The following is a 24,710-nucleotide window of genomic DNA, read 5'->3' as shown; positions in this document are numbered from 1 at the left end:
ACTTCAGTGGTAAAGCACATGATACATGATTTTGTGTGCGAAAATACTTGCACATGTGCCCAGTAATTTGTGCCCTGTCATTTGAGATTAGCTTACTATATACTGTAATTATGGATTTAAGTTTTCATGGTTTTATTTCGCGCTTAGGGAAAAATGGAGTGTTCGCGGCAGCTCTATTGCACAAAAATATTTGCGGTGGCTTTAAGTTCAAGGTAAAACGGTCGCCGCAAAAACCGAAAACATAAAACTACCACAAACATTTCTGCATTTACAGTAATTGATGCGCTAAGCTTATCAGCCAGCCTGTCTAAATCTTAAGACCTCAGATCCCGGGTACATATGGTTACTAATAGGGTCTCCTTGTAGATTATAGATTAAATGCATATTATAGATATTGGGGTTAGCGGAAAAGGCTGGGCTGTCTACCATACACTGGGTGTAGTTTGGGTGCATTCCGCTAGAACTAAAAACTGCATACGTGTCTGACCATTTGTGGGGATATGAATTTGGGGATCTGAGTAGCCTGACGTGGTAGACAGGCCAGGTAGGCAGCCCAGCTAGCCAGGCTAGGTAGACAGCCCAGACTTTTCCGCAAATCCTAGATATTGCTAGCACAGTCAAACCTGTTTCGGAAACCACCTGGCACAGCCAACCACCTGCAGTCATGAGCCACATTAAAACAGTCCCATGCATTTTTAGATAGTTAAGCCCACCAGCCCACCCTGTCCTCAGTAACCTGAATTACTGAATCCAGGTTTGACTGTAGTAACACTATAATTACTAGTTCCACATTGTATCTTATTCTGTAGGATATGCCACACCTGTTACTAGTATCATATCATACACCCGTACCATAGACAAAAAATGTACTGCTGTACTAATGTACACTTATTAAGCTTAGACCTGTACTAAGTGCGAGAGTGAGTGTGTATGTGTGTGTGTGTTTATGTGTGTGTGTGTGTGTGGGGGGGGGGGGGGTATGTGTGTTTGTGTGTGTGTGTTTGTGTGTGTTTATGTGTGTGTGTATGTGTTAATGTGTGTGTGTGGGGGGGGGGGGGGGTATGTGTATGTGTGTGTGTTTGTGTGTGTTTATGTGTGTGTGTATGTGTGTGTGTTTGTGTGTTCTTGTAAACCTGTTATAATATACTATAATAATAATTATCATAGTAACACCTGCTAGGGAATATCTATTGAGTGTTAATCATACACTACAGCACATATACAGTAATTCTCCAATTTGAATTAAAGTTGAACTGTAATTCCAAACACCTACAGTCTTTGTCAAGGAATGAGCAATCCACTGCTTCTGTGACGTCATGTTATGCAGATAGAACATCTGACACGGTGCATAACGTGACCTTACAGAAGCAGTTGATTGCTCATTCTTTGACTGTAGCTGATCAGTCGAAAATTTGGGTAAGTCCAATTTATTGTGTTGGAAATTCCAGTTCAACTTTGATTCAGGTGAATTATCCAATCTCTGAGGCTCGTTGAATCTGCAGAATCTGATGGTCTTATTTGTCTGTACTGTTCTTATTTCTTATACTGCAGGATACACACTGGCACACTGACAGTCACCTCTGCGGCACAGTACACAGTGCAACCATGTTCCAAGTTTCCTTGGACAGAAGACAAAATCATCCTCAGTCAAACCTAACCAAGCTCCCAACAGACTTAAGCAGGGAAAAAACAGCCGGCGACTAGAGATGGTTGTAACTCCAGACAAGAGGAGCTTACTATTGTGAGATTGGAGGGAAGTGTTTTAAAGAAGTTTATGATTGGAGATGGTTGGCTACATATTAAGGCTTGTGCGAAAAGTTTGCTGTGCAACCAATACTGATTGATCGATCGACTGACTGACCTACTGACTGACTGACTGGCTGGCTGACTGACTGGCTGACTGACAACCGACTGACTGGTAGACTGGCTGGCTGACTGGCCGACTGACTAACTGACTGACTGATCGACTGACTGCTCGACTGGCTAACTGACTGACGACTGACTGATGAACGAACGACTGACGACTGACTGAGAACTGACTGACTGACTCACGACTGACTGACTCTCGACTGACAAACAACTGACTTACGACAGACTGCTGACTGACTCTGACTGACTGACTAACTGGCTGACAAACGAACGAAGGACTGACTGACCGACTGAGGACTGACTGACAACTGACTGACTGACTCACTCACTGACTGACTCACCGACTCTCTCACTGACTGACTGGCCGACTGATTCACTGGCCGGCCGGCCGACCGACCGACCGACTCACTCACTCACTCACTCACTTGCTCGCTGGCTGGCTGGCTGACTGGCCGACTGATTCACTGGCCGGCCGGCCGACCGACCGACTCACTCACTCACTCACTCACTCACTTGCTCGCTGGCTGGCTGGCTGGCTGAGTGACTGACTGACTCCGTGAATAGTTTCATCAGGTTGGTAACTCACGGAATAAAAAGATTATTTTTTGTACATATTAACCAACAGATTTATTCAACCAGTGTTTCGGTGACCATCTGACAGGCTTACATTGCAATGCACTACAGTTGTCGCTGCTTATACATGTAGATGCGTTTCCAAATGCAAAGTATCTACATAAATTATATACAGTCACAGGGAATGATATCACAATGCGGTCCCGAAGAATGTACAGAAATGTAATACATACACAACTATCGAGCAAAGACAATGCTATTTCTTAAGAATGCGGTCCCAAACGTGATTGAGCCTCCTTAATCCAGCATGTTAATCGGAAAGGTTGCTGTGCAACCAGGACTGTTGGATCAATCGATCAATCGGCTGACTGACCAACAGAAAATAGAGTATCTGCATCGAGATCTGGTGTGTTCAAGTGATCCTTTAATGAAACTTTATTGTAAATTCCTGCCCGTAGGCTAATTGCAAGTACATGTACATGTAACACGGTGTGGACGGACAGAAAATGATGAACAATGTAACATATGACTACTCTAGTCTTAGCTACTAACACTCAGTTCTAACTTATTGGGTTCGGCTTCTTTTTCCAAGACAGTGAAAGACGAATGATCCCACTTTTTCTGTTACATGTGGGTTTTTTGATGTTGAGAGGAGAGTAGTTTTCTTTTCGTACGAAAACATGGAGAAATTAGGATGGAAAATGGTGGCCTCCTCAAACAGCTCATTTCTTTGGTAGTCGAGAATTGGCAACTTGACATAAAATGTGTTTCTCTACGGATCTATGATTACAAGCACCATTTTGTGGTCTCAATAACCACTCAATAGACTAAGAGAACATCGTTGGTGCCAGGGGGTGGTAGCTACAGTGAGCCAAGTAATTGGTACATGTACATATATATATATATATATGGCTTATGCATCAACAATATGATGCTACCTTGAATGAGGATGAGTATTTGATCCAGATGGCAAAGCAGCAGGGTTGTTTAACCTATTGCACCACTAATGCTAGGGTCACATTTCCAATCCGGGGCCCGGCCGGGCAGTCTTTGGGAACGAAAAGTTATATATGATACAAAAGACAACAAAAACAGAAAACGTACCCAAAATACCCAAAAGAGCATAGCTTGGGCGAATCTATTGACATACACCGGGCCCCGGCTAGGAAATGTGACCCTAGCATAAGTACTAAGTCCTGAACCTCCTTTACTTGTTGTAAGCTAAGGCCACAGCAAGTTAATTTTATGGATGACATCCTCTAAAGTCTACATATCTAATGCGAGAGCAAAGAAAACATGAAAAACCACATGCCCAAATTTTGAATAATCCAGGTGACAAAAATTTAATATCAATATTAAAGGAGCAAAGATACGATGTCGTTGTGTGGTGAGAACTCCAAGCCCTAATAGACTGATCCTGACTGTCCATCACAATTAGCGGTTCGACCAATGAGAGAGTGACTGCACGTCCGTCACATATTTGCATTTTCATGTTTTAATTTTGCATTTCTACGTTTTGACAGGTGGGCGGGGCTATGGTATCGGTCTATTTACACTAGGCGCGTGAAACTAAAAGATCACCATGAAGCTTATTTTTGTGCCACTTGTGAGCACCTTTGATAAGAAATCCTCTGGCAAGTGTGGTAAACAGTGGCATTAAATGTCAATTTCATAAAGATTATAGCAACTAGAATATTTCCAATTTTTAAGCCTAAAAAAATACTCTGGGTGCCTTTAATAAGCCACAGCTGCAGCTGTAGGGATGATATTAATTAGGATTTTACCATTGTCAATCCTGACTGAAAGAGGCCAAAAATTATACATCAAAATGTGCACAATAATGTGTTTTTTATTGGGCAGAAATTACCCGCAATGGCAGCCTTTCTAGCGCTGAATTGATGCAGGGTATTACAGGTTTCACACAATACACAACATATACAATATCTTATCCACACTTGCATTTTGTGGAACTGTCACAAGGGTCTGGGCGGCTGCCATTCGGCGCCACCAGGTGACCTCAATACGACTTTCCCCAACCGAAGTCAGGTACCCATACACACCTGGGTGGAGTGAGGAAAGTCGTGTAAAGTGCCTTTCCCAAGGGTACAAGATCGGTGACATGACAGGATTCGAACCCGGGACCTCTTGGTTCTGAGTCGAATGCTCTGCCGTTGCGTCACACGACCCCACAAAGGGGATGACAAAGTGACACTAGTGTGATAGCAAAGTTGGCCACTGCACAGTCAGTCAAGGACATCACATCGCATATTTCGCCATTGTCATTTGGACCATCTACAGAGGGTAACGATATTTCAATATATATATATATATGGCTTATGCATTGGGGTCGTGTGGCGTAACGGCAGGATTTCCGACTCAGAACCAAGGGGTTCCGGGTTCGAATCCCCTGCTGCCACCGATCTTGTGCCTTTGGGAAAAAAGGTACTTAACACGATTTTCCCCACTCCGCCCAAGTGTAAAAATCGGGTACATTATGTGTGTGGGTCACGACATCAGCAATAGCTGCCACGTGTATTGCACTGTTGTAATTCCAATAAAATCCAAAATCCAAATCCAAATTTCTAGAAATCATGCAAATATCAATGCGCGAGTTGATGTCATCCATGAAATTTACTTGCTTTAGCCTTGATCCAGGTACCGTAGATTTTCCATCTGACATTTTAAAGATGTTAACATGTTTGTATCCTGTCATCTAAAAACTAAGATATGATTGAAATACTATGTGAATTTTGGTACAAATGTTTCAAGAAGAGAGAAGAGACTCTGTAGATTTAGATGGAATATAACACAATGTTCCCTTTCTTCTACTTTATGTTACCTAATGCATTTAGCCCATGTTGGGCATGGATATGCAATAAAGTTCATTGTCATCAAACAAGTTTTAATTGATGTGGGTACCAAATATAAGGTTGGAAAGCAAGGCCAACTTACTTGAAATTCCTGTAAGATGAATGCTGCGGCGGCATTCATGGCGGCCATCTTGTCTAAGGAAGGAAGGAGAGAATGATTGAATGGATGGATGGATGGATGAATGAATGAATGAGTGCACACGAGATGAAAATGATGGAAATGATAGCAACAGCCTGCAACACACGCGCAAAGAACAAAGAACTTACAGACATTGATATCGTAAAACCCAGGAACTGAGACGAACAGAGACTTTAACTATACCTGGTAATTAGAGTCAGGAAAGGACACCAGAGAATGTATGTAAGGGTCACAATGTGGAAACTGTGAAAGGAAATAGGGCTGATGACCATGTGGTTATGTGTGACGACAACTTAAAAGCCGTTGAAAAATTATACCCGATAAAGGGGGGAGAGACAGAAGTGAATCGAGCACTACAGAAGAACAACAAGTAACACAAGCTTTGACATATCGATGTGGCAGACGTCACAGGCCGTGAGATGTGTAAAAATGTTTTGTCTTTTATAGATGTATCAACACCGTTATATTTAACTGAAGGTTGATGAAGCTATGCGGATAGGGCTGATGACCATGTGATTATGTCTGATGACAACTTATAAGCGGTTGAAAAATTATTCCCGGTGAGGGGAGTAGAGACTTAAGTGAAATCGAACACTACAGTAGAACAACGAGCGCCACAGGCTTAGACATATAGATGTGACGGATGGCATATACCGTGAGATTTGTAAATATTTCTTTGTCTTCTAAATATGTATCAATACTGTTATATTTTAAATGTGCTATGCTCTCCTAAGGGAGGAATAAAGAAGAAGAAGAAGAATGAGTGGATGGATGGATGGATGGATGGATGGATGGATGGATGGATGGATGGATGGATGGATGGATGGATGGATGGATGGATGGATGGATGGATGGATGATGCTTGAATCTTTGACCAAGTAAGAAACCCTTAAAGATTTTGGTGATTGGCCAAGTTGACCTTTGTTCGGTCAACACCTACAGTACCCACTTTCCACATTTCATTTTTATCAAAACATGACATATCATATTGTGCATGAATAGTATATTGTACTGTTGAATTGCAAGCAAACAAACAAACAGTTAACGCTTCGGTTCCGACTTATCCGTGCGGTTTATTGTCAGATTTTCAACTTGGTAGTACAAAAAAAGCAGTGCAGGCGTGAAGCGCCACCTAGCGATATTTGCATAAAACGCGGGAAATTTGAAATACACGCTGGTACGACTTGCCAGACAAACTTGAAAACAGAACGTGACGCAGTTGACTTGGTCGATGCTTCCATTTACAGTCTTAAAACCAACAAAATATGCCATAATCACGACGAGAATTTGCTATCACAAAAGGGAGGGGTGATCTGGCCAATTGACGCTTGATTTAGAATACGCGCTGGTGCGACCTGCGAGACAAAAAAACGTGACGCAGTTAACTTGATGGACGCTTTTGCCCTCTCCGTTCAGTCTTAAACCAACAAAATATGCCATAATCACGACGAGAGTTTGCTATTACAAAAGGGAGGGGGTGATCGGGTCGAATGATGCTTTTAAGATGGCCTTAAAAATAACGTTGGCATCAAAAACACAAATCGGCAACTCTGAACTAGCAAAGTAATTGGCGGGTCTTTTCAGCCATTGTTGTGTCGTTCCTTTCTGCTCTCGGAAGAAAAGTGACATGATTGTGTCAATTCACTCTTGTGTCACTCCGAATCATTGCTTTTTGTTGAACAAGCCGATAGGTACGGGCGGTGGCCGGCAGACAAAGGTAAGCCGAGCTGGTGTGTTACGCCGAATGGCGGTATAATACCGGCTATATAGGTACAGATACAGAAGCCATTAATTAGCTTGAAATCTATTTTGTTCGGGAAACAAAATGTCATTCTGAAGCAAGATTAGATTGTAACACCCAGCACAATGGAAATATGATTGGTCTTACCGGATTTTCACTAGCCAGAACAAAGGACTTCGAGCCCTGCTTTTAACGTTATGTTCCCACAATCAACTCGAGTCGTACGCGTACCCACCTGTCGGAGTCTTGGAGACCCTACTGCTGTACCTAATGAAGAACCTACTGCGCCGGCGCGAGACTTCGTCATGATCAGCTGAGATGGTAAAAAAATGACGTAACCATGGAGATAAACAACAATGGCGGATCTAGGTCTTTCTGATCACTCACTTTTGAGGCTGCGAACTTAATAGAAGATAATAATAAAAGTATGGAGGAGACTGAGCCCACCTGAAGCTATGGAGCCGCGGAAGGGTGATTCTCCTTGGTGCCCCAACCACCGCCACGTCAAGGGATTGAGGCCAACTTCAAGCTGGTGTGTTACGCCTAATGGCGGTTATACCGGCTATATAGATACAGATACAGAAGTTCAAGGTTTGTGGATGTGGGTCGTCAGCATTGGGCTCAACGACGTAAGAAAGACTCATGCCCGTGTCCCGTGTTGAAAGTCAGCGCTCCCTCCAGAGAATAAACGCCAGCTGCGCGTAGAAGGTTACGGAAGGAGCTCCGGAGGCAATAGAAAATGGCGGACAGGTTTGTTTACCTTTTGGTATTAGATGTTATTGTCCATGTTGGTGATGTTGTGCTGTCGAGATTTTGAAAAAGCGTCACCTACTGAAGACTAGAGACGATAGCTCACAACTGTTTAATGGATCTTTTAGAACTATTAAACATGTGCCAACTGCATAATCTTTTTTAATTGCAGGTAATTTCTCTCTGTCTCTCCATCTGTCTCCCCCCCTCTTTCTGTATATGTATATATATATATTATGTGTCTTGTACTGGGAATACAACATATGTTTACTTGAGCTTTCTGTGCCAAGTGTTACCACCTAGATTTAAAACAAAGAGTTAAAACAATCCCTTCAATGTGTTCACACCAGTAGACCCCAGAAACCTGAGATGACAGCTGCAGTTAGCTGAATTGAAGAGCAACCTAAGCTGGAACTTGAGTTCCTACCTGGCTGAAACAACTCTAGTCTACCAACCTCTGCCAACCAACCAACCAATCAACCAACCAACCAACCAACCAGCTACAAAAAGACACACTGCTCTAATGGTAAACAAATTATGGTCTCATAATTCATAACATGACAAGAGGAAGAACTAGTGAAAACACAGGATTAGACAACTTACATGTAATCATTCACATATATTGCAAGTATTTTTAGGCTAGTGTGCTTGTGCTCTCTTTCTTACCTATTTGTGTTCTCTACTTTTCTGTTATTGTCCATTTCCTACCAATCAACCTTAGCCAACAACCACTTTTCCAGAGGGATAGCAGGGCATTGATATGATGTTACCTTTGCTCTAGCCACCTGTATGTCTGTAGATGGTTGCAGTTTGTGAGGTACAGTGACCCAGCCTGGTCCCAGCAACCACTCAAACCAGTATGTCTGTAGATGGTTGCAGTTTGTGAGGTAAAGTGACCCAGCCTGGTTCCCAGCAACCACTCAAACCTGTATATGTCTGTGGATGGTTGCAGTTTGTGAGGTACAGTGACCCAGCCTGGTCCCAGCAACCACTCAAACCAGTATGTCTGTAGATGGTTGCAGTTTGTGAGGTAAAGTGACCCAGCCTGGTTCCCAGCAACCACTCAAACCTGTATATGTCTGTGGATGGTTGCAGTTTGTGAGGTACAGTGACCCAGCCTGGTCCCAGCAACCACTCAAACCTGTATGTCTGTAGATGGTTGCAGTTTGTGAGGTACAGTGACCCAGCCTGGTCCCAGCAACCACTCAAACCTGTATATCTGTAGATGGTTGCAGTTTGTGAGGTACAGTGACCCAGCCTGGTCCCAGCAACCACTCAGACCTGTATGTCTGTAGATGGTTGCAGCTTGTGAGGTACAGTGACCCAGCCTGGTCCCAGCAACCACTCAAACCTGTATGGCTGTAGATGGTTGCAGTTTGTGAGGTACAGTGACCCAGCCTGGTCCCAGCAACCACTCAAACCTGTATGTCTGTAGATGGATGCAGTTTGTGAGGTACAGTGACCCAGCCTGGTCCCAGCAACCACTCAAACCTGTATGTCTGTAGATGGTTGCAGTTTGTGAGGTACAGTGACCCAGCCTGGTTCCCAGCAAAACCACTCAAACCTGTATGTCTGTAGATGGTTGCAGTTTGTGAGGTACAGTGACCCAGCCTGGTCCCAGCAACCACTCAAACCAGTATGTCTGTAGATGGTTGCAGTTTGTGAGGTACAGTGACCCAGCCTGGTCCCAGCAACCACTCAAACCTGTATGTCTGTAGATGGTTGCAGTTTGTGAGGTACAGTGACCCAGCCTGGTCCCAGCAACCACTCAGACCTGTATGTCTGTAGATAGTTGCAGTTTGTGAGGTACAGTGACCCAGCCTGGTCCCAGCAACCACTCAAACCTGTATGTCTGTAGATGGCTGCAGTTTGTGAGGTACAGTGACCCAGCCTGGTTCCCAGCAACCACTCAAACCTGTATGTCTGTAGATGGTTGCAGTTTGTGAGGTACAGTGACCCAGCCTGGTTCCCAGCAACCACTCAAACCAGTATGTCTGTAGATGGTTGCAGTTTGTGAGGTACAGTGACCCAGCCTGGTTCCCAGCAACCACTCAGACCTGTATGTCTGTAGATGGTTGCAGTTTGTGAGGTACAGTGACCCAGCCTGGTTCCCAGCAACCACTCAGACCAGTATGTCTGTAGATGGTTGCAGTTTGTGAGGTACAGTGACCCAGCCTGGTCCCAGCAACCACTCAAACCAGTATGTCTGTAGATGGTTGCAGTTTGTGAGGTACAGTGACCCAGCCTGGTTCCCAGCAACCACTCAGACCAGTATGTCTGTAGATGGTTGCAGTTTGTGAGGTACAGTGACCCAGCCTGGTCCCAGCAACCACTCAGACCAGTATGTCTGTAGATGGTTGCAGCTTGTGAGGTACAGTGACCCAGCCTGGTCCCAGCAACCACTCAAACCTGTATGTCTGTAGATGGATGCAGTTTGTGAGGTACAGTGACCCAGCCTGGTCCCAGCAACCACTCAAACCTGTATGTCTGTAGATGGTTGCAGTTTGTGAGGTACAGTGACCCAGCCTGGTCCCAGCAACCACTCAAACCTGTATGTCTGTAGATGGTTGCAGTTTGTGAGGTACAGTGACCCAGCCTGGTCCCAGCAACCACTCAAACCTGTATGTCTGTAGATGGTTGCAGTTTGTGAGGTACAGTGACCCAGCCTGGTCCCAGCAACCACTCAAACCTGTATGTCTGTAGATGGATGCAGTTTGTGAGGTACAGTGACCCAGCCTGGTCCCAGCAACCACTCAAACCTGTATGTCTGTAGATGGTTGCAGTTTGTGAGGTACAGTGACCCAGCCTGGTCCCAGCAACAACTCAAACCTGTATGTCTGTAGATGGTTGCAGTTTGTGAGGTACAGTGACCCAGCCTGGTTCCCAGCAACCACTCAAACCTGTATGTCTGTAGATGGTTGCAGTTTGTGAGGTACAGTCAAACCTGGTCCAACCACCACTCAAGGGGCTGAGGGAATATGGTTGCTAAAGCCAGGCGGTTGCTCCAGACAAGTTGGTGGCTTGGTTAGCTAGATGCTTTTTGTGTTGATTATTTATTTGCACACATTGTTTATTGTAAAAAAAGTCTTCACTTAGTGAAGTACAAACAAGGAGGTTATATACCTCCTTGGTACAAACAAGTAATAACAAGAATTAAAAAAACACCCAGTAATCTTTTAAGAGACTACTTCAAGACATCCTAAATTGTCTTAACCTCATTAACATATCTATTCAGAGTTTTGGTATAAAACCTGGTGTTCTCAGTCCTATCGTTAGTCACTCACGAAAGACAGTGGATACTGTCTGAAACGTCTGACTGTTTCAAAATCTTATCCAGTTGCTTGAGTAATTATTTTTGGCGTACCCAGTAGAACTGACTGGAATGTAGGCCAGAAGATTGAAATCTTAATATTTCTTGGCCACATTTGATCGAAATTAACAACTCTAATTCGTAGTGTAGTGTTCATTTATCTTTATTGCATCTGATAATGTCTGTGTTTTTTCCAGGTGGGAGACAACGTGATGCCCTACTTTAAAGTCTGTAGGAACCTGACAGCAGTAAGACCTGTCAGTAAGGTGGGAACGGTGGGAACCGTCACAACAATGCCAGGCAGGGCATTTCACTGGGGAATGGTACAGGGAAAATGTGGATATTTGTATGTATCTGTCCTAGCGTTAAGTCAGGTGTTTGAAATTTGAGATAGTGACTTCCCCGGGTGCGCCCCTGAGCTGGTTTCAGCAGACTGTCAGTGTTTATATTGAATCAGATATGGGTATTAACTAGTTTGTAGCGAAACGTGAGGCGGGGTTTCCTCCTCCTTTCGGAGAGAAGGGGCCACTGCAGGTCATTGAGAATTTGTCTGCTGTGTGACAGGGGCTTCACAACACCTCATCTTCTCTCCTTCATTCAAGTTCAGAGTGGAACAATAAGTCGGCAAGTTTTCTAATTGACATTGTAGAAAGTAATTCCTGTGTTAGAGACTCCTGTGATGTTTTTGCTTTACTCTGTACCACCATTTTGAGTCATGCCATTGTTATATAGCGCATATTGACATTTATGTGTGAGTAGAGGGCTTCCCTAGCTTTCTGAGGCCACACCAATTTGATTTCTTGGTTAACGGATTTAAAATTTTGTAGCAAGAGGACATCATGAAAACAGAAGGCTGGGGTGAAAACTTGCATCTGACCCTGTTCACTCCCTGAAACTGTATGCACCAAAGTACAAACTTTCCTCCGAGATTCTGTTTTCATGTTAATTTTCCAATCTAGCATTTTTTTTTAAATTCTGTTAACCAAGAAATTGAATTAGTGTGGCCTGAAATATGGATGCATGACACATGTTTTTATTATTCATATATACTTTTTATGTATAGTTTAATTCACTTGTATCCACTTGACTGTTTGCATGACAGATGTAGTAGACCTTTCAAAAGTCGTCGTACTTTTGTTGTCACACTGTGTCAATAAATATTTCCTTGTGTTTGACTAATCATGTACAAGGTTGTGCAAGACAGCGCTAGGCTTAGTCTGTTTAACCCAAACTCCAGCTGTCCGGGACTGTAATGGCCCCTCCCCTCCAGGGGCTGGCTGGTTACAGGCGGCTGCCTATAAGTGTGTGTGTGTGGGGGGGGGGGGTACTATTTCGCAAAAGTGCAGTTTTTGCTAAAATACGCACCTAGAAATATGGGGACAGTCTATCTGAATATGAAAATGCAAAAAGGTTATAGTTTTTTCAATATCAACCACCCTGTACATACCCCCTGAAGTTTGTACCATGACTATGCACTAAACATCCTTGGTACTAAACTAGAATAAAGGTATGCTTAAGCAATTTCAAATGTTTTTTTTAAGAGTATATTCTCAATAAAATCATCAGAAAGTTGAGTCGGACAACTATCACACTTTGTGATATGTTACACTTTGAGATTTAAAATAGCTAGTAACATTTTGTTTGGTACCGCGGTATGATAGCCCTACATAGGTACACATACGCTTCTCGGCCTGAAACTTATACATGTGTATATGGGTTAGACCAAAATAGTACAAAATGAATTTGATTTTAGAAATCACTTGGTTTCAGAGTGAGATCCTTATACCAATAATGGGAGAAAGACTTTCTTTAAAAAGTAATGAAAAATGCTTTAATAGGGTAGGAAGCAAAGTTTAGTCAGTAACACTTAATCATTAGGATCACATACAATTTGAGACTGGTTCAGGACCAAAATCGATCTTAAAAGTAATGTATGCTAAGTACAAATTTACATCAGATACAACACTGGCACTATTTAATCATACAATGGCACATAAAACTTCACAGTTGAAAAAACACTTAAAAATTGAATCCTACCACTGACAGGAAATTTAAAACAGTACAGTTCCTAAAAAGTTAAACATATAAAAATACTACTTTATGTCAGTTATCATCTTAAACAGCAAGGTTACATGGTAAACAAATATACACATTTTGCTGGTCAAAGCTTTTGTTAAAATTCTTCATCCTTCTCATTTTGGCACCTGTGAATTTTAGATGGGCAACAACTTCACAGCACCATTGTTGTACTACTGTACAGTAACTAGTTTCTCATACAAGCCTTTTCTGTGAATAAGATACAGTAACTGTAAATTCACTTACTTTTGTGTTGTTTTTATTTTGTGGCAGAAGGTTTTCTTAGTTTTTAAAATTGCAGTTGAAGCAACTCTGAAGTAACAGTAGTTACAACTGTACAGTAGATCACTGTAGATGTAAATTGGAAAATTCAATGCATATTCTTGGTGTCATGAATTTGTGGTGGAGTCATCGCAAAAATAAAACCATCGCGAAAGTTTTCAGATTCACAGTACCATTCTTAGCCCTCAGTCCCCCTGCATGTTGCTGGTCTGTAGAAGTTGTTTCTCCCACCTGACGACCGTTGCTAGGCTCCTGTGTAGACTGCCTCATTAGCTGTCTTCAGAAAGTGTTGGAATCTCCCGTCACCTGGAAAAGTAGAACCCTAACTTTATTACAGAGCAAAATTAATGCACTGCTAGTATCTTTTAAGTTCACAGTATTAGAATTTAGGTGCTAGAAAAGATTGTTTGAAGTTACATTCAATTGCAAGCGGCGTCGAATGGCTAGGCCAGTAAACGAGATCCGGAGGCCATTCCTGGGAATGGGAAAGACACTCTAGTCTTTATTGATACACAACTTTCCCTGATTCCAACCAACCAGGTGTAAAAATGAGTACCTGACTTTGGTTGGGGAAGTGGTGGAAGGAGAGGGATCATCCTGCCTAGTTTTTGAGAAATGAAATATAAAGGACCTTAGCGGAATCGTCTACACTAGCTATGCTCACTGTCACTTTACGAGGTTGTTGAACTTTGAAAGTGACACGTACAAGGACCAGAATAGGGCAGGGCTTGCTTATAGCTGTTTTTGACCGCTTGTGATTATGTCTGGTGGTCCAAACATTGAAGTAAATTGGGCTCTACCGTTTCCTAGACAGAGTCTGCCCCTATGGCCTCAAAAAAAGCTATGGGACTACCTTTACCTACATTTGCAAGGCTATCTGTTTGCAGCCTTGTTGAACATGTCTTTCAACACCGATCTGATTGAAATCCATCCTGATTATGTTGAAGGAGATATACTGCAGCATATCAACTAAACTAGATAAAACATGCAGCTTAACTGAGTGAGTGAGTGAGTGAGTGAGTGAGTGAGTGAGTGAGTGAGTGAGTGAGTGAGTGAGTGAGTGAGTGACAGACTGACTGACTGAGTAGGAATTCTGCAGTGTAGAATCAGCCCTTACCCAGGAGCTGCTGCATAGGCACCACCTCCAACTCATCCCTGTCCCCCTGAAGTCCACACATGGTCTGTCTCAGGTCCTGTACCACCTGTAGATAGTAGAAACACAATACACATGATTGTGTACTAGCTAGGGGTGGGTACCGGTACATAAAATTCAGGTCCAGGTCCAGGTCCAGAGGGTCAGGTCCAGGTCCGGACCTGTACCTGTACCTGATTATAGTAGTGTCGCAGTACATCATATTTTGGAGCGCGAGACACACGTAAAAGTTTCCAAAAGTCATGTCTGGAACGATATAATTTCTTAGGTTTGCACTTTGTGTCAAAATTATAACTATACTCTCCTCGCCGTCTGTTTACTTATCCTTTAAGTGTTTCTAGATATGATTCACAGCTAACATCTTCGAAAACGACTCGTTAAATCTGCTGTTGTATTTTCTAAGACCAGTTATGTGGTCGCCTGCTGGTAGCCTGGTACTATGAATTTACTAATCGGTCCATACGCCGGTCCACTGATTTTTTACGAACTGGTTTTTTTGGACCGGTCCATTAAGAAATACCGGTTTTGTACCGGTACACGGTACCGGTACCCACCCCTAGTACTAGCTATACGTTTATGAAGGTTAGACATCTAGGTAAACAATGTATAACGACATTATTCAAACTCTACAACTGGATAAAATTCAATGACGGACGTTTCGAGTGACATCCATCACTGTTCTTTCAGTGACATCCATCACTCTTCTTCAGCGTCACTAAAATGAACTGGCAAAACGAATACAATGCTAGCAATTTTTAACTGGGAGAACCGGTTGAACAAAATTGTCAATGACACTAACTCACATGAAACTTATGCAAATGTTATTAAAATGTACTAGCTATGTTTGTTAAAACTTGGGAAGAAATTAGATTGCTTTCCACAAGAATGCCTGGGTCCCCTGTACCCAGAAAACACAATAGCAGTTGGCTGGGTCAGTTTAGGGGTTAGAGTTTGTAATAACCCTGGCCAGTCTTATAACACCTCCAGTAACCTAGGTTCACAGCCCCTGTACCCCGGCGGGTACACACTAGCAGCTGGGTGGGTGTGATTAGGGGTTAGAGTTGTAATAACCCAGTCTTACCTCCAGTAACCTGGGTTCACAGCCCCTGTACCCCGGCGGGTACACACTAGCAGCTGGGTGGGTGTGATTAGGGGTTAGAGTTGTAATAACCCAGTCTTACCTCCAGTAACCTGGGTTCACAGCCCCTGTACCCCGGCGGGTACACACTAGCAGCTGGGTGGGTGTGATTAGGGGTTAGAGTTGTAATAACCCAGTCTTACCTCCAGTAACCTGGGTTCACAGCCCCTGTACCCCGGCGGGTACACACTAGCAGCTGGGTGGGTGTGATTAGGGGTTAGAGTTTGTAATAACCCAGCCTTATACCTCCAGTAACCTGGGTTCACAGCCCCTGTACCCCGGCGGGTACACACTAAGCAGCTGGCTGGGTCGACTGTCTGGCTGCAAAGGTGACAAACTAACCTCAGACCTGAACTGGGAAGGGGGAAACACAGGCTGTGATAATCAATGGCCCCCTCCCTAAGCCTGAACTGCTGATTCAGAAGTATTTTCTGTGCCTATATATATGGCAGTTGTGCCTGCTGTTGTTGCTTGTAAAAACTACCCACACCTCAGTCAGTACCGGCATGTACTTACCTCTAGTGTAGCTATTGCTGTTCTCTCTGAATCCAAACTCCCCTGCCCCCCTCCCTCCTCCTGTAGAATCTTCTGTACCCAGGATAGATGTATCTAAGCCTGCTGTTGTCTCCCATTATAACTGAACCTCCCCTTCTGTGCCATTTACACCAACTTTGAAAATAAAAACTTTTAAACCCTATTGTAGCTATTGCTGTCCTGTCAGGAGCCAAGCCCCCCTGCCCCCCTCCCTCCTCCTGTAGTATCTTCTAGATCTGTGCCCATGGCAACAGTGCCTGCTGTTGCCGCTCGTTGAAGCTCCCCTGCAACTTTTTCCTCAGGTCAGAGGTGAAGTTGGACCTCCCAGGCGCCTGTAAGGTGAAAGGAACATCATGTCTCTGGTCTTCTCCCTGCTCCTAAAATACTTTTAAATTAAGGCCACAGCAAGTAATTTTTATGGATGACATCAGCGCGCTCATTAATTTTTGCCTGATTTCGAAATAAAAAACAAGAAATTTCATTGCCCTCTGACGGTGGTCAACATGCCAAAAATTGGCAAGTATGTCGTAAATGTTGACAGTCTAATGTGTTTCATTGCATATGAATACCCAGTGTAGTTCCTGCCCATGATGGTATAATAACAAGCTGTTTTCTGCATTTGTTCTAGCAAGGACATTATATAAATAATGGGGGGGGGGGGGGCTAGCTAATTGAGCTGTACACACAAGGTGTTTCACCGCATATGAGTTCCCAGTGTAGTTGCTTCAGATAATGGTACAACAAGCTCTTTTCTGCATTTGTTGTAGTTAGTCTATATCTACAAGGACATATTTACATTAAATCAAGGAGGTTTTATATTATATATGAAACCTCATTGGTTGAATACAGGAATAAAAGACCTGTTGGTCATGATATCATATTTCGTCGCCTCAGTTCTTGTTTAACAAGAGTTATGATCTCAAAATTTGAAAATATACGAATCTTGTTTTTTTTGGCCCGCCTTGTTTTTTTTCCGCCCTATCTCATTAATTTTGGAGTCTGCAGAGGATGTCATCCATAAAATTTACTTGCTGTGGCCTAATTTATATATATCCGGTATTATCACCCTTCGGTGTAACACACCAGCTTTGCCGGCAGGTGGTGCGGCAGCAGCTGTTTATATCATACTGAACGGTCTTTTACACCTAGTCGGTCTTTTACACCTAGTCTTTGCACATCTGAGTGCATTACCATTCTTTAAAGCTATCCACTGAGGATGCTCCTATACAGTATTTGATGACAATGAGCTCCATTGTAGGAAGTACCTGAGTCAGTGTCATCATCATCTTCGTTGCTGCTTAGCCCGCCTTGTGGCGGATCCGTATCCAAACGTATATCCAATGATCCTTCCTTACGTGATGATCATTGTAGACGGAAAAACTAATAACTAAGGATTATTTTTCGTATGTGGATACCCATGAAGACCGCCAGCAGTGGAGAGCGTTCACTGAACGCTACTGCCCCGACGGCTAACTAAATGAACTAGAGTTCCACGAACACGTTATCTTCGCCAAATAATCAAGGCTTATTGTGGAGAGTGATTAATATTTACATGCTTATCACCCCCTGCAAACTTGATCATACACCATAATCTCCAAGCAGATCTATAGGTTGCATAAAGACCGTATCAAACTGGCAGAGGAAGTACGTTTTGCAACCCAAGCTCCTTCTTCCAGTTGCATACGGTCTTTTCAATCCATTGGGTCTGGTTGGAGACTACATACACCATACCGTTTGAAAGTTATGATGGGGGGGGGGGGGGAATGAGTCCAGTCTAGATAGGGATAAAAATCATTTGGTGGTACAGGACTAGTATACGTGTAGTGTGTTGATATATGTTATAACTGGTCATCAAAAAAATTGAAAGTTATAATTAAATGTATATGAATAGAATAAATCTTTATTCCATATCATACACATTTTGCAAGACATAGTACATGTTACTTTTCCATACGGTGCTAGGTAATACCTAGCAGTGGTGCAGTTTTGATGCAGTGTACTCTCTGAGCAGAGGCTGGTTATTCACATGTTTTTAGGTGTTTTGTAAGGCTTTCTATTTTGTTCCCTTTCCGTTATGTCTCAACCCGTGTGTTGGACAAAAATGCCGAAACTGAACACTTTAAAAACCAACCGGACCCACACATCTGCTTGAATTGTAGTGAGACTGCCCCATTTGTTTATTTATGTACCCCATCTGTTTATTTTTGCTTCTAGCTAGCAGCACCATCTGAGCTCTCTACATACAAAACTTCACGACAATCTCTTCACCCCTTCTCAAGTAATGCGTGTCCGAATGTCAAAACAAAAACACCCACTGCAGTTCTGAACAAGCCGCTAGGGGGCCCAAACTTACAGAACTTACTTCTTGTGGCATGAACTATCTACCACACAAATATCATGACCATAGCACTTTCATAAAATATGCCAGTAAATTTTGAAGCTCCGCTGCAGTACCTTAGGTACTCGCTAGAAGGCCGATTATCGAACTTGACCTTCCTTTCCGTAAACCCTACCCATCCACTAAATATCATACAGATCCATCAACAGCTTCTTGAGTTATGTTGTCCACAAGAAAATACACATCCACACAAAGCCCGCTGCAGTACCGACGGAAAATGCCAGGAAAACCATTTTTGAACTTGACCTCCGTTTTTACAACATCTACACACCTGCAAAAAATCATGAAGATCCATCAGCGTTTCCGTCACTTTTTTGCCTACATACAAACGTACGAAAATTAAAAGTCCACTGCAGTACTGTTGAAAAACGCATGGTGAACCATTTTTGAATTTGACCTTCCTTTGCACAACCACTACACACCTACCAAAAATCATAAAGATTCATCAAAGGTTTCTTGAGTTATGCTCTTGACATACATACAGACCCACCAAACAGCTGGCTCAACCGAAAACATAATCTACCCCGAGTACTATAGTACTCGGCGAAGATAATAAGCTATGGGAGAGAGTGAGTGTGGATACCCATACCTCCGTGTATATCCTGTGGCCTTTTCTGATTGGTCGGAGCTGGTAGCGGTGCACATACTCCTGGGTACAGCATTCTCGCGCCTGGCGGATGTGTTCTACCCCTAATCTCCAAGCAGATCCACGCCGGGCGCGAAAATCGTAGTATGCTAGCCAGAGAGGGTCCAGTCAGCCAGAGAGGGTTCATCAGCCCGGCAGGTGAACCCTCTATGGCTGACTGGACCCTCTCTGGCTAGCATACTACGATTTTCGCGCCCGGCGTGGATCTGCTTGGAGATTATTCTAACCCTGCCTCGCTCATCGCCTCAAACAGATGGAGGTTCCCCCGGATGGTCTCACACTGCAGTTCCGTGAACTGCCTGCAGCAGGAGACCAGCTGGGAGGTGAAGGTCGTGGGGAGGATGTCTCAGGAGAAAAGGTCGTTATCATGGCTGGCTGGTTCTGGGAAGGTCAAGGGTTAGAAAGTTACTTTAAGCTAAGATATTATTTCACATCATCATTCAATTTAGATTTCATACCTTTTACAAGAGAATTACCACATTGTCCTTGTCTCTAAATCTGTCCAAAGGCAAAGGAAACTTTAAATATCCATACTAGAACGCATTAGGAATGCATGCCCCGTATGACGTCGCACAATCGTGTTGGTGTTCTCGAACGTGTGCGTAACCTAGCAACGTTATGTACGGATACGACCCAGTCATACACGTATCGTTTTGCCTCTCCGTGAAATTTGTGACATCCTATGAGTGTACCCGCGTGGCCAATAGGTACGGCTACAGTCTGACTTATGCTTAGGTTCCAACTGGAAAAAGGGGCCCTGCCGGGTAGTTAACGGGCTATTTCCGTGCACATTCGGGCATGACCCCTACGTGGCCCCGTGGGACACCCTGTGGCTGCCGGACTATCTTTGGGCCCGGTCGGGACCCCGAATCAATTTAACTCGGACTGAAATTCAACGCGGGACCCGGGGATAAATAGACGCAGTGAGCATAATCGTGCGAGCACCGGGAGGTACCCCTTTGGTACCCGGCAGTCCGCCGGGACAAATTTGTGGTTACGGCTCCCGGCCGGGACTACACCCCCGACGAGCACAAGTGGGACCGAAGCATTAGCTGGCGGGAAGAGGGTAAGATGCCGAAACACCGCCCGACGGAGATCTCGCTCGTCGGCAATCTTCGTCTGCTGGCGGACGATCCGAATGTGACCAGCGTCAGGTGGGGGTGATGTTTTTCCGTTTGTTGTTGTTTGTTAGTCTTTTTATGTTTCTTTTTTGTCCAAACAAATAAACAAACAAACAAAAGAAACAGATCAAATTGTAAAAACTTTCTAACACATCCCGGGAAAATACTAGTAGTAGTTCACAACGCGACGCAAAATTGCACTCCAAAAAATTGCACTCCAAAAAATTGCACTCCAAAAATTTGCACTCCGAAAGTCTGTAATGCATCTGAAATTAGAAGAAACTAAAACCAAAAGAGATCAAAACTTGGAGAGGACGACAGAGAGTTGATACTACGCGAAGGACGATACGTGATAGAGGTACTAAAAAGAAGAAACCGGTTGCTTTTTACGTTTAGAATACGTGTGAAAAACTACAATCCGAACGTCTGTAATACATCTGAATATAGAAGAAACGTGCATGTTTCATACTCAGATGGGGAGAGAACGACGGAGAGTTGGTACTGAGGGAGGGAAGGTACGTGGTGGAAGTGCTGAAGAGGAGAAACCGGTTGCTGCCAGTTACGTAAAAAGTGCACTGTGAATGTCATGGTAATACAGACTTGCATGATTTATACTCAGATGGGGAGGGGACGGCAGAGAGTTGATACTACGTGAAGGAAGGTACGTGGTGCATGTACAAAGAAGGAGAAACCGGTTGCTGCGAGTTACTTTGAAAAAATGCAATGGTGTGTAAAAAGTGCACTGTGCATGTCATGGTAATACAGACTTGCATATTTCATACTCAGATGGGGAGAGGACAGAGGAGAGTTGGTACTACGTGAAGGAAGATACGTGGTTGAAGTACTGAAGAGGAGAAACCGGTTGCTGCCAGTCACGGTGTTCAGCACCCTGGCGGAGAAGATGGTACTGCACGGGTTTGAGTGGCTGAACTCCCGCCTCGTGGAGGGGGACGTGGAACACGTCTTCAAGATGGAGGTATGTTCTTTAAGAGGCTACGACTACGAACTGCGCGTTGGCTTGCTTCTAGATCTGTCAATATTTAGTAATCTTAGTAACAAAATCTCTCAAATATTCAACACTGTGTGATAAGGGCAAAGGAAGGGGGACTGAAGTGCACAGCAAGTGACTATTTGACTCTGCAAGAGTGCTATTCACCATTGTAAAAGAAACTTTAGAACGTGATCTCTAACCAGTTTGGGTGAGCAACAGAGTCAGGTCCAGGGTCACTAACCACTGGACTATGCACGCTACACTTCACTGTGGATAGATCATCCCTGTCCATCTTAAATTTCCCCCCAGAACATCGAGCCAGGCACAGATCCAAGACGCCTTACAACAGACACCAGTTTCCCCGCATCCACGGACGGCTCGCCAGCCGAATCTACCTGTCCCCACGCTAAATTTCTCCAGACCAGGTTTGATGGCCTACGTCTCTTATTTGCAAAAAAATGGAATACGTTATTGAAGAAAAAAGATAAGATCCAGAAATATATTGCGAGGTGTAATAAATTACATGTTAATGTTGTCCTTTTTACTAAATTTCTCTTTTTCATTGATCTTTTGTAATCATTGTTTCCCGGATTTATGCTTCTGTTCTGCTGTCAATGTGTGCCACTTAATTTGTCTGTATGCCAGGCCTTTCATTTTGTAGAATATATCATTGAAAACCAAATAAAATAAAAAAAGTTAAAGGGAAATTTTCTCCTAACCAGGCGTCGCGTGTCCAGTACCAAGCTTGTAGACGCACTCGACTGCCGACCCTGGCCTGGGGATCAGTTTCCGGTCTCGTCACCGGAAGTCTCCGACGACGAGCTGACGTCATTTCTGGGCGAGGCCCGTCCAGACAGCGGCGAGGAGTCAGAAATGGTCGGTTGGATTCGGTGGAGATATAACTAAAGATGAATGATATAACTTAACACGACTTTCCTCACTTCACTAACACTTCACTCACACACACAGGTGTAAATGAGTACTTAGTTTCGGTTAGGGACGGCCTTCGACTAGGACGTTAGATGGAGGTCACGGGTTTCAGGAGAGCCACACCTCGAGCACGTTAAAGAAACCACCGCACTTATCGAAAAGAGTAGGGGTCCTTCCCGGTGTGAGCGGTTCAAAACCTAAATTCCTATGGCCGTACTTGGGGCAGTTGTCGTATTGAGATCACCTGAATTAGCGCCGAATGGCAGTCACTCCAGACCCTTGCGATCTGGCCCCGCCAATTGCAAGCTGCTCACAATTCAGCCCATGGCTGCAAAGAGAGAGAAGTCGGCCGACCCAATAATGATGAGAACAATGATAATGTCACTTCATCACGGGTCCCAGTGATCACATTTTTTTTTACTAGACCTTCTCTCAACACAGTTTAAAACACAGAAACAAAAAAGATAAAAAAAGGCTTTCTGAAACATTGATTGACTTTGACTAATTGCATAACGGACTAACAAGACTAAGACGTTTTACTGAGATGCGCCACTATTTACATTTGTAAATATTTTGCGTCCTATAAGCCCATAAGGGCTGGAGTGCCACACACACGACACAATTACAAATCAGTCCTAGATTCAGTCACAACAAAAAAATGTTCAGCTACCCACTTAACTTGGTAGATATCAAACAAGATCTATCTGCAACTTCGTGAGTTGTTCTGTTCATTTTCATTTTTTTCATTTCTTTATTTAACCATATTTATCTATTTCTTTATTTGTTCATATACGTACATATACAAACAAGCTAAACAAAAAACAAGGTAAGTAACAAGACTAATACATGCGACTATGATGTATTGCCACTGCCATGATCTTATGTCATCTTGCATTCCCAGGTTCTGCAGCTGGAGAGGAATCTGCACGACGACGCGTCTGGTAGGAGCAGCTTTGTAACGCTGGCGTCTCCAGAACACGATGTTAACAGCGACTTATCTGCTTTTCTAATGGGAAAACGAGAAATTGAGCAACAGGACGAGATGCGACAAACGGGTCGGGCAGAGACACTCGCAGAGACCGTACCGGGAACCTGCTTGCGATCTCATGCAGAGGTCCCTGACAGCAACATTGCTGAGTTTGAAATGGGAAGCGTCTCTTATGTGCTTGAGGGAGACAAAGAATTCGAAGAAGAAGAAGAGTTGTTAAGGAAGATGTTGACGGCACGCAGACAGGAAGGACGGGCGTTCTCTCCTCCTGCTGTCCACGAGAGCACTGAGCCGATGTCTGACGTCATCGCGTCCATCGCACGGGAAGAGGAGGCCATGGGGATGATGACGAGCGCTCCGGGAGCTCCTGACAGTCTCTATGACGAAACATCCGACGAAGAGAGCAGCAACGTCAGGCTGGGAGAAGACATGCCGATCATAATACAAGAGGCAGGGTTCGCAATTGCGGAGGAGCAGGATTGGAGTAACACACTTTGGACCGAGACCCACGAAGAGAAAGACGAATCTTCATCTTTCTTGACTCAACTTCTTACCGAACACCAGAATCTCCGTCTAGGACACGAGACACGTCATCCTGCAGCTTCAGCGACAGGTTCATTGTGTAGCGATGAGACGGGGATCGTTTCTCCAAGCCAGTCGTTCGACGAACCACCTCCAACAACCGCATCACCCAAGCACAGTGAAGGGTCTTCTACTCCGGGCGAATCTACCGACAGTTTCGTGGACTTCCTGGGAGAGGATTCGCAGGATCTGGGCACCGAAGAGCCAGGCATCAAGCGTCGCCGGACGGAGAACAAGTGGACCACCGTGGAACGCGTGAACCTCGTGGAAGCTCCGACGTCCTCCGGTACTTATAGTCCGTACACTGACAGATCCCGGCAGAGGCAATGCGTGAACAGGCAGCCTGCGATTGGGCACGTTCCCGTTGCCGCCTACAAGCTTGTGGAGGAGCTGTTGGAGAATGCAGCAAGATCTCGGCAATGTGACGAAGTGGCGTGCACAGTTACGGACAAGAGTGACACGATGGCAGGAGACGGCGGCGTTTCTTCTGAGCCCTCCCATCTAGATCGACAGTTCCAGGCGGAAAGACAAGCACCGCATCTGGCCACAACAGAGTTTCTGTTGGAGAATGCAGAAAGGTCTCACTGTGATGAAGCGGAGAGCACTGTTACGGACAAGG

General features: G+C 44.1%; 1 protein-coding gene and 1 long non-coding RNA gene across 2 annotated transcripts; one reads left to right on the top strand and one right to left on the bottom strand.

Annotated features, from left to right (window-relative positions):
* Nucleotides 1-7,917: 7,917 nt before the first annotated feature.
* Nucleotides 7,918-12,424, top strand: LOC136434361 (uncharacterized). The gene is made up of 3 exons (XR_010755736.1): nt 7,918-7,942; nt 8,293-8,468; nt 11,450-12,424. It is a non-coding gene; the product is annotated as an uncharacterized lncRNA (long non-coding RNA).
* Nucleotides 12,425-13,051: 627 nt separating this feature from the next.
* On the bottom strand, nt 13,052-19,848 carry LOC136434638 (uncharacterized). Its single transcript, XM_066427565.1, has 4 exons — nt 19,731-19,848; nt 19,423-19,568; nt 14,728-14,812; nt 13,052-13,916 (listed from the first exon to the last, which is right to left on the bottom strand). Exons 1-4 carry the CDS (start codon nt 19,846-19,848, stop codon nt 13,855-13,857), a joined length of 411 nt encoding a protein of 136 aa, XP_066283662.1. The 3' UTR covers nt 13,052-13,854.
* Nucleotides 19,849-24,710: the final 4,862 nt, after the last annotated feature.

The sequence above is a fragment of the Branchiostoma lanceolatum genome, chromosome 5, assembly GCF_035083965.1.
Source record: "Branchiostoma lanceolatum isolate klBraLanc5 chromosome 5, klBraLanc5.hap2, whole genome shotgun sequence".
Classification (NCBI taxonomy): Eukaryota; Metazoa; Chordata; class Leptocardii; order Amphioxiformes; family Branchiostomatidae; genus Branchiostoma; species Branchiostoma lanceolatum.
Note: the sequence above shows the minus strand (reverse complement) of the source record. Positions and strands in the feature narration are given on the sequence as shown.